The 11,291-nt window shown below is 35.9% G+C and overlaps 1 protein-coding gene across 1 annotated transcript; it reads right to left on the minus strand.

Annotated features, from left to right (window-relative positions):
- On the minus strand, positions 1 to 8,357 carry LOC132191664 (uncharacterized). Its single transcript, XM_059606757.1, has 19 exons — positions 7,519 to 8,357; positions 7,360 to 7,428; positions 7,069 to 7,267; positions 6,699 to 6,783; positions 6,292 to 6,408; positions 6,098 to 6,154; positions 5,913 to 5,994; positions 5,745 to 5,804; positions 5,587 to 5,639; positions 5,338 to 5,504; positions 4,655 to 4,838; positions 3,729 to 3,786; positions 3,574 to 3,630; positions 3,205 to 3,453; positions 2,869 to 2,930; positions 1,507 to 1,563; positions 1,302 to 1,395; positions 1,021 to 1,161; positions 1 to 492 (listed from the first exon to the last, which is right to left on the minus strand). Exons 1-19 carry the CDS (start codon positions 8,248 to 8,250, stop codon positions 418 to 420), a joined length of 2,598 nt encoding a protein of 865 aa, XP_059462740.1. The 5' UTR covers positions 8,251 to 8,357; the 3' UTR covers positions 1 to 417.
- Positions 8,358 to 11,291: the final 2,934 nt, after the last annotated feature.

Below are 11,291 nucleotides of genomic sequence, written 5' to 3' on the forward strand. Positions count from 1 at the left end.
GAAAGCATGAACTGAACTTCTATAGATGAGTCATTTTTGTACATATGTCGCAACAGGGAAAATTAACAAATTAAAATAACAATACAAAGACGACAATTTGTTGCCACATGCATGCACAATAAAAGGTCAGCATGCAGTATTTTTCATCTTCTTCTCTTTCTTTCTTTCTTTCTTTCTTTTTTTTTTTTTTTCTTTTAATTAACAGTAGACTCTCTTCCCTCACTCTTGAATTCTAGTTTGTAGTTTGTACACGAACAAAACAAAGTTATAACAGAAAGCTAGCTGCTGACCAAAATAAAACACAGAATAGCAGCAATTATACAGGAAAGTAGAATCACTAATACAAAAATTAAAGAATAATTCTACCCAACTTGACTGATTGATTCATTGGACTCGGAGAAGCTGTCACGATACTGTTCAATGCACCGCCTTCTCTAGCATTGCTGTTCCCTTGAAAATTGTCAGCTGGACCTCCCTCATATACTTCGACAACTGACCAGTAAGATGTATTTATCAGTCAGTAATTTTTTTATTTATTTTTTAATGAATAACAATTTATTAAAAAGAAAAGGCAAGGCCCACATACACAAAAAGTAGAAAATTCATGTCTATATATCCTCCAATACAGGAACTTAAACCTGGCCTTCCTATGTTCAGACATTATCAAAACTCTCTCAGACTCTCACTGGTCTGAAGGCATGACTAGAAAGTAATAGAGACCAACATTTGACAGTAATGATTCAGCCAGAGATAAAGCACAGCCAATAATAGGTCTTCTAAGAAGACTCCACACATAATTCATTGCCTTGAATGTGCATGTTATTTTTTGTGTATGGCTCAGAAAAAGACCCCCGTAAGTGTGAAAATTTATCCTCAGAAAAAGAAATATTCGGATGACCGTTTCAATCTTTGTCTGATATTTAGATGACTTATTACTTATACTAATTTTCAAGAGAAAAAAAAAAAAAGGTAGAAGTAAATTTGTCCTCTCCATGATCCAGTGTCAAAGAATACACTTACTCTCTCCTCACTCATCTTCCTGAAGCCAAATTTCTTTGTCCAAATTGACTCAGCTTCCTCAGCCGCAGGGAGCACCAGGTTTTGCACGTCCATGGAAGACAACAACCTCTCTATACATATGAATAATGCTTGGAAATAACCCTAAAAATGAAAATATATAAAATAAGTCAACAGTTTTATCTTAAAAAGCTCATAATAGGTAAAAGGGGGGGTGGGGGAAGGGGGGGAGAAGCAATATTAACAGCTACACCAGAGCATTCTTACATCATGAAAGTACTTACTTTTCCTTGATGTTCTCTACTGGTAGCTACCAGAGGAAGCTCAGCAACCTCCCGGCCAAAGATTCTGAGAAGACCAGCCGATACAACAACAGACCTGTGCACGCATTAAACCATCAATCATATTATGATCAAAATGACTAGCGTTATACACTCGAGAAATCAAGAACAGAAACAGAAGCATCATTGCACCAAGAGAGAAACATACTTCACAATTAAAACTACACAATACATGCCTCCAAACTCTTGCCCAGATATATTTCTCCTGCAAAAAATCACAGAAAAACCATGTTACTGGAAATTGGAAGAATAACCAAACATTCAAAGTGAAAGTCATAGGAACTTTATGAAGGGCCCAAGCATGAAAATCTAGAAGAAAAAAAATGATGAATAGGATTTCTCCCATCCCTTATCCATAAAAAGACTTATATATATTATATTTAATATTTTTTAATTTATGTTCGGATTTGTAATTTATGTTTCTTATATTTACTAGATTTGTAATGTTGTTGGATTTCACTTTTAGAAAACTCTTTTAATTTGTTCTAATTAATTGCCTTATATGTTCTTCCTTTATTATTATTATTTTTTAAATGTTTTTTCTAGTTACCAACTATAGATTTACTAGAAACTAAATATTAAATAATGTATGTGATGAAAATTTATTGGCAAAATGATTAGAAAGTGTAATATGAATAATAGTGTTCGACTATAAATAATGTCTTTTGTTTTTTTTTTTGGTATTTAATAGAAGCAATAATTAGTGAATTACAATTTCAAGATCTAAAACGCTCATTACCTCAAATGGGGATAATGGATAATATCCGCATTGATTATTTGCATTAACTGCGCGGATGCAGATAATAATCGCATGATGCGGATATAAAAAACCATTATCCGCATTTTCACCCCTAATGCATAATACCAGCTCATCTGACAGCACTTAGCAGTTCCAAAGAAATGTAATGCAACATAATAATTAGAAAGCTGTTTCTGAGATTAAAAAACATTGAATCAGCTTTTATAATTGTTGCTGCAACCTATCCACTTATAGCACAATATCAAAACACCAGATAAAAAATTTTGTACGGATGTTCAATTCCTCAGTTTTGAGTTGGCCACATTTTCATACGGGAGCAAGCTTATGGTAGAGTTAAAATGCAATGTTGACCAAATTTTCCTTCATAGACACCGAAGTATTTAAAAATTTCTATTTGGCATCAAAGATCCATAAAATTCTTTTGTTTCTAAAAACATTTGCACCCTCCATAAGGCCCAGGAGAGTAAAAGATGAAAAATGGGTACCCATAACACCCACCATATAATGTTGTTCCTGAAACATAATTGTCTCACACAACTGTAAAACAAAACATCTTTTCATAGAAGAACCAAATGCCCATTCTTCTTATCAACTAGTCCCCAATTTGCAACAAAATCAGACATTAGCCACTTGGACTATCAGAACAGATTTATGGAGACCATCATAAAATGCTAGAAACAGACTTTTATCAGAGAGAGAAGAAAGAAAAATAAAAATCCAGAATATAAGCACATCTCAAAGATAACTTACCCATAGACCATAACAGGAATTAGATCACGACCAGATGTTGCAACAATAGGATCAAAGCACTCCTGCCAAAAGGTCAGGACATATATAGTTAAAACAAGATAACATTTAACAATTAAAATAACTGTAGTATAATGAAGTTCTTTAGGCTCAACGCGTACACAGTTACAAGATTTATAAAAAAATAAAAAAAGCAAAAGGACTAACTACTAAAAAGAATTTTAGTTTAGTCACGCATGATTCTCAATGCATATGATCAACAATAGCCCAAAAAAAAAAATGCATGTAATGGGAAGAGAACAAGAAGAAGATATCCAACACCATATAGAAACAACTTACTCGAAAGATTGAAGTAGCCCTTGAAAGCAAGGGTAGATGCTCTGGATAGCGACTTTTGCCACTCATAATTCGCCACTGAACATCATTTGCAGCTCCATCAATAAATAGTCCTTTCACTACATGCTTCTTGACTATTATGTCGGACAATGAAACAGGAATCGTCTCTGCTCCACAGATGACTGAATTCTGTAGAGCCACATGGATCCTATTGCAGTCATCACAGCAGAACCACTTATCCTTGGGGAGTTCCTGAGATTCAGTTCAAGGAAAATAAATAAGTTCCATCAAAAGGGATCATAAGAATTAACAATTACAAGGTTTCTAGACTTGGATCATAAGAATTAACAATTACAAGGCTTCTAGACTTACTTTTAAATCGCATAGCCCGCTGTCTCGCAAACATCCAACATGGAACTCCCTCTCACACTAAACAAAAATAAAGAGCAAGTCAAAATAATGTCTTCAAAAAACAATCAATATGAAGATTGATGCTTGCTTCCTCAGGAAAAACATGAAAGCCGTACTTGATCACAGAGCATAACCGTTCGCTCATCGAACTTAGCAGAACTGAAGTCATGAGCCCTAACAACATAACAAAAAACATTTAACAGTCAGTCTAATAATAAAATTAAAAGATGAGGTGCATTACTGGCACATGATATAATGATATGTAATCAGTTCCGTTTCTTTTCTGAGCTAATCAATTCCATTTCTTGCTAGTTTTTTTTTCCTCAAAAATTATGTACCCCTTCATTTTGGCAAATTGACTACCCGCATAAAAAAAAAAAGTACACTAGTAATCTAAGTTTATTAACAGTTGACCAGTTGCTTGCCATGTATCCATTTTTCCTCCATCATTATAGATTTTCTATCCGCATTCATCATAGTATTTTCACCACAACTTTTATCATTCACTATAACAATTCATGCTAATCATGTCAGCATAAATGACCAAATGCCTAAATGCTTAATAGGTTTACAGTAATCTCTTCCAAAGCAATTACTAAGCACAAAAGCATCTTGCATTAGGAACAGAGGTAAAAGAGATGACGTCAATTAAAAACTACAAAACCTCATAAAAAATGCAAAAATTGTATCTTTCAATAAAAAATAAAAAGCATCAAGAAAACAAATTCTGTTAAATTATTGGTCAGCACAAGATAGCAGTAGCACATAATGAAATCAGAACAGGACAAATGTAGGCAAAACTGTTTCAATCATCCACCACATATGAAATCAATCTGACAAGGCTGGCCATATATCTTAAGCATGATGCTTTCAGAAGTCAGAAGATTTGATCAAGTCAAAGGACATCAAATACTATATTACCAAGAACACATTTGGTGGCAACCCTGGTGTAACAACATCTTATTCATTTACTCGCACAAAGAATAAATGAATATTTCTTTGAATTTGCCGGAATAACAAATTACGAATTAGAGAAACCAACCTGCAAACAACACAACCACCATATTCACATTCTGGTGCTTTAACAACTCGAGTCAACCTTATAACAATTGGTCTCCCAAGACCTAAAGATTCTCCGGCAGCAGTTTTTCTGCCAGGGCCAACCCTCTCTATACAATTTGAACATTGCCAATCACCTTCAGGGATACACTCTAAATCCAAGCAAGCTGCAACAAAAGCAAGTCAGGCTGAAACAAAATTGAATGAAAACTGTAAACAAGAAAAGCATTAAGAGTAGCTTAGAATGCAAGCAATAATCAGATTGACCTACAGCAGCATCATGTTTAAAATATACTATTTGGTGCAATTCAGATCCAAATGAAGAGTACAAAATTACAACGTACATTGGAAGACTCCCCAATGTACAACAACAACCATTAGTTATCTAGCATACGCAATATGATTTAGGCCACATATACTGCTTGTGCAAGAGAAGACTGAAAAAAGATGTAAGTCAAGGTAGTACAAAAGGACAAGCTGGCTTAACATATATAAATGGGAGAAAGGCATTTATGCATAATTCCAGTGTACCTAATAAACTTCAAATGAAATTCAAAAGTCAATCAAACGCATCTAGAAAACTAAAACATACACATTTACAAATCTATAACATCAATTAAACCAAGCAATAAACAATACAGAAAATCAGAAGTGTGAGGTACAAACCTGCATGAAAAGACCGGGGGCATCTATTACAAAGAATCAAATCCCCTCCACCTCCACACATTGCACACATATCATCACTGTCACCTGTGGTAAGATTTTGTCCACTTGCCAATGAAATAGCTATATCGTGAAGCGTCAGTCCATTAGAAGTATAGATGTGGCGATAGCTGTAATAATTGATATAACTTATTATAAAACATCAGACTAAATCACTCAAACAAGAATCATAGTACTTTAAAGGCTACTCACGGTTGACGCCTGGCAGCCATTCCAGCATGCGCTTCAAACTGTGAAGGGCTAATCTGCTCACAAATAGAAGTGGTAGTATAGTTGAGAGAGAGAAGCATAAACAGCGTGTGATGCAGAATTCAAAATGTTATGGGCTCTATGCAGCCCAATGTTCATACCTCTCTGTTACAACAACCACAGACAATACCATTTCCCTGCTTGTAGCCACCTAGCATTTTCTATGTAGAAAAGAAAAGAAAACACCAAGTTGGATCAATCACATATCGCTGACAAAAGACATCCACCATTACACAAATCAATCCTCAACATGGAAATATATGAAATACCTGTCCTTTGACATAGTAAGCCAATTCAGCCCCATCTGGGAGTCCTTTTGGCATGAAAAGCAACCGGTGCAGATCATTATCCCTGCCAATACAAAGAAAAGCCCCCAATAAGCAAAGCTATAAATCCCATTAATACAAATACTTTGGAATGAGGAAGAAGCATAGTAGAAAACAAAAGGAAATACCTTCTCCTAGTGCCACCATCAGCATTTTTCTTTTGTACAGAAAGATAGGAGTTTGGTCTGCACAATATGTACAAAGTTGGTGTCCAACAATGCATATAGTTGATAGATCGAATTTAATGAAGAAGAATCCAGATAGCTCCACAAGCATAAAAGAAATACACACACACACACACACACACACAATCAGAGCATACTTTTTCATTCCACATTTTCGTTCTTCCGATGCCTCTTTCATATACATTTGCAGTTCAACGTAGTTGTTCTGCACAAAGGAACGTGAAGCAGGGCTAACACTTTCTTCAAAAGCTTGACTGGAGCAGATAAAAGTTTGAAGAAGGCAACATCATTAACCAATGCCCAAAAATGCAAATTAAGAATCACCAAAATACAAGAAATCAATTAAAACCTAAGATTTATAAAATAATTCACATACTAATTATGTACATATCAGATATCTTCCACCAATACATACTATGGTAGATAAATTATTTTCCCTTGTCAACAACTCGTACATGAACCAAACCAACAACCCTGTAGATCAATCCAAAGGGCACCAAGGCTCATACACACTAGTGGATATCATAACAGTTGTATACTTTACCTTACATGCGAATGAAGAAGCGGAGGAAGCTTGGTGTTATAATTTTTCTTTGTTTCTACCTTTCCATTGCTCTGTTGAAGACTTTCTGCAGAACACAAAATAACCTCAAAATCTGAAAAAAGACCATTAAAGAATACAAACACAACTTTCTTTGCATCAGCTTATCTCTTTTCCTATGCAAGGTCTTAGTATAAGTACTTATATGCGAAAATATATCTATTCTTTTTCGTCTTTCTGGTCTTCTGGTATTACATATGTGACCAGTCATCACTTTCGACAGCACAAATTTCTCTCCATTACAAGGACATTCATCTCAGCATGCCACAAAATACATAAAAAAACATTTATAAGACCAGATAACAATCATCACCTTTCCAAACCTCGAGGGCCTCCTCACTGACAGATGAACCGGCCAAATTCTTTATCACTTGATCCAGTATGCTGAGTGGAGAAGTCTTCAGTTCTTGTATAATACTATAAATTGGCCTCCCATTCTCCAAGTATATATGATTATTTGGATGTCTGGTCTTGACACCAGCATGCTGCTCAAACTCATAGGCACTCAGAACCTGTTCATACCATTCAATCAGTCATCGATCACAAACACAGCACAAAAAATCCAGTAATTAGAAAAAATTTAATCTGCATGCGACTGACTTACCCTTGAAAAATTGCAAGAAGAGCAAGCACACAAATATCCACCACCATTTATAATTCCATGTAGCTCAACCTGCCAACCATTTAAATAACATAACAATCCCACATAAATACAGAAGTTGACCAGTAACCCATTCCAAAAACATATAAAACAATAGTTTACCTGCCCTGAGGTAGAAATATACTTCACTTGAGCTCCATCAAGAATACCAGTTCCTAGCAGCTTCTTGACATTCGTAGGAACAACCTTCTTCGAGATTTCAAATTCCATATTAGGAGCACGTGAACAGAACTTGCTGGATTCAGGATACTCATTCCGATATTTGCTTTCTAGCATCTCCCTATCAGAACCAAACATTGCAGAAGACTCTCTCTCAGGCCGAACTACGGAGGCATAAGTCTGGTTATCATAGTCCTCCTTTCTTTTGCTGAACTTAAACGTAATTTTCCTGATTCCAGAGGAATTAGCATGCTTGGGAATTTCCCGTACAATTAGAGACGTCTCTACAGCACCAGAAGCATTGTCATCAACTCGAGAAGTATCATTTCCACTACGGTCTCCATCACTTAAGGTCTCGTCCGCCCTCGAACTCCCTGAGCACGTGGAAGTGACTTCACCACACTCCACCTGGTTACTGTTCCCAAGTTTAGCTGCTTGGCTGGTAAACTCTTGAACAGTGGATGTATTTTCTTTCGGAGAAATATTGGGATTCGAGACTTCAGAGCGAACGTCCTCGTTTGATACTTCCTTTGCTTGCTTCTTGTTCGGAAACGAGTCTGGTTCAGCATCGTCCAGAAGATATTGATGGTCGCGCTTCAATTCAGTTCTTGAAAGGTTCTCGTCTTCCGTGACTCCATCTGACAACACAGCCAAACATACTTCACCTTCTCCCATCCAGGCGCAGTTCCTCGCGGAATTCGAACTCGGTAGATGCCGAAACAACCAAACTCGGCGAAAGCATTCAAGAAGAAGAGAGCGAGAAGCGAAACGCCCCTAATTCACTGTTGGTAGAATTGAATTCATATCAAATACTATTGAGCTCAAAGAAGAACCTAAATTAGAATTAGAATTAGAACTTGAACTTGAACTTGAACTTGGCCCCAAGATTATACAGAAATTCTAGGCAACATGCACTCTAGAAATCATAAAAGAAACCAATTCAAAAAATAGAAAATAAAAACTGCTATAGCTATTAATAACCGCCAGACCGTTATTTGAATTGAAGGCAGAAATTGAAAGATGAAAAATCAGAAACACCTGCCTTCAAAAAACCTCGAATTAATCCAAATCTCCAAGAATCAAATCTAGAAAGGCCTTCGAATCCGAAAAGAAAACAGTTCTGATATATCGAAGTACCAGCAAGAACGCCTTCGAGTCTAATTTGAAAATCTTACAGATCTGAGATTTGCTGAGAGAACGACCTTTCGGTTCATCGCCGGAGATCCAAGACGAAAAGCGCGGGATGTGTTAGGGTTAGGGTTTTGTCTGTGGAAACAAAATTAAATACAGAGGGAACGTGCTGAGCGGCAACAAAGCAAAACGAAAAGCTGGTTTCGCGGTTGAGATTTGATTTTGAGGCAGAGATAGTTAGATATAGTTGAAAAGACAGAAAAAAATCTAAAAATAAAAATAAGAAAGTAGAATGCTTTAAAATAGCGACAACATTTTGGAAGAAACGAGAAGACAATTGGATAAAGTGACGGGACCCAGTGTAGCTTACCTGTTACGTGTCCCCACGTGGCATGGACTGCGGCGGCAACTGTGAGTACCTGCGACTTTTTGGGACGGAGTGTCACATCCAGGACACGTGTAACAACGATGTAGCGCTCGGTGTTGAGGTTTTCCTTTGCTTCCATGTATTTCCTTCTTTATTTTACTCTTATCTTCGTCCTGGTGACGTGTGCTAAGGCGGTTGAACGTGCCGCCATTGGTGCATCAAACTGACTATAGACCGTGGGATGGTCCACGCAATTGCATCCCATGTTTCGGAATTGCTTTCTGAGCCGTTGGATGTTCAAGCGTCAAGTTAAAGTTGGAGAGAAACGTGGCTGTTCAACTACGGAACAAGTCATGAGGGACGAGGCTGCAGTTCGTAAATGCAGGAAAATTAGCCCCGAGGTGAAACTGCCTCAGCTGGGCCTCAAATGGGCTTTTGAAGTTGCTGAAAAAGATTCTTCAAAAAAGCAAGCTACCCATAGAAAAATTTCTGGTCGATGAATTACATTTTTTTTTTTCTCAAACAAAAAGAAAGGGCTGATGTGTTGGCATTTGATGATCAAGTTAGTCAGAAAACAAAATATTTTAGTTTGCGAAATCTAACATTTTTCCGACATTCAGGATTTGTTTGGCATTGGTCAGTTACTATTCATCAAACATTTTTTAATTTTTTTCTTCCACATCAATCAAATCTTGCTATAATTTCATGCTACTAAATAGTTCAAGGCCAATGCCAAACAAAGCCTCATACTTTCAAGAATGTGATGCTTGAGAATCTATATTCCAATCACACGCTTAGTGACATAAATTTTTTAGGGTAAATATATCTAAAGTCCTTGAGTCAATACGCCAAAATTTTTATCTCCCTAAATTTTTTTTTTCGACAATTTACTTTATGGGTCAATCGAAATACCAAGAAAATTCTTACTATCAAATTTGTTTAGTTACCGTTAGATTGGTTGAAACGCACCGTTTTACCACATCAACATAATAATTTTTTATTAATTTAATTTAAAAAATTAAATAAAAATTAATTTTTTTAAAAAAAATAGAAGGGGTGGGCGGAAGCCACCCCTAGGGGTTGGAGGCCACCCTTTTTTTATTAATTTAATTAAAAAAATAAAACAAAAATTAATTTTTTTAAAAAAAAGGTGGGCCGGTGGCTGAAGGCCACCCCAAACCCCAAGGGGTTAGGGGTGGCCACAAGTCTGCCCTAAACTCAAGTGCCACGAGCCACCCCTGGAGTGTTAGAAGTGGCCTCCTAAACCCTAGGGGTGGCTCGCGGCCACCCCAAGGGTGGTTAGGGGTAGCCCCTAGCCCTTGAGGGTGGCCGGGCCACCCTTGCCACCCCAAGGGTGGCTTCTAGCCACCCCTTCTATTTTTTTATTAATTTTTAATTAATTTTTTAAAATTAAATTAATAAAAAATTATTAGGCTGACGTGGTAAAACGATGCGTTTCGACCAATCTAACAGCAGTTAACAAAATTTGATAGTAGGAATTTTCTTGGCATTTCGATTGACTCAGTGATAAAATTGTCAAAGAAAAAAAAAATCTTAGGTAGATAAAAATTTTGGCGTGTTGACCCAATGACTTTAAATATATTTACCTGATTTTTTAACATAAGAGGTCAAATCATAAATTAAAAATATATTAAGATTGAAGATTAATTTAATATATTAAAAATAAAGTTATTATTCATTCAAAGTTAACAAAAAAATAATAATTGCTTTTAATATATTTCAATTTTCAACTGAAACACTTGTCAAAATAGAACCTAACATTTTTTTAGGTTTCAAAAATCATTTATGGTTGAATATGTATTAAATTTCGCACCAATTTATATTTTGATGCACAACATTAAAGAACTAGTCGTAAAATTCATCTTAAATTTTGTTGTACAAAACACATTGAGTGGTTTGGTAGGGTATGTCTAAATTTAAACCGACAACAAAACATTTAATCCAAACTGCATTGCTTACCTTTATGCTGCATTATATATATTTAGCTTTCATTGTGCATTTTGCAATGCAATTTTGTTTCTTACTCAACCAATAGACAATTGTTCCACCAAACAATAACACATCCACTAGTTGACTTCGATCATCAGCATCTCCAACAAAATCTACATCTGTGCATCCTGCAATTTATAGATTACCTATTCAAAAACATAAACTTATGTTTTTAATACTTTACAAATATCTAAATATTCGCTTTACC

The sequence above is a fragment of the Corylus avellana genome, chromosome ca9 (genome assembly GCF_901000735.1).
Source record: "Corylus avellana chromosome ca9, CavTom2PMs-1.0".
Lineage (NCBI taxonomy): Eukaryota > Viridiplantae > Streptophyta > Magnoliopsida > Fagales > Betulaceae > Corylus > Corylus avellana.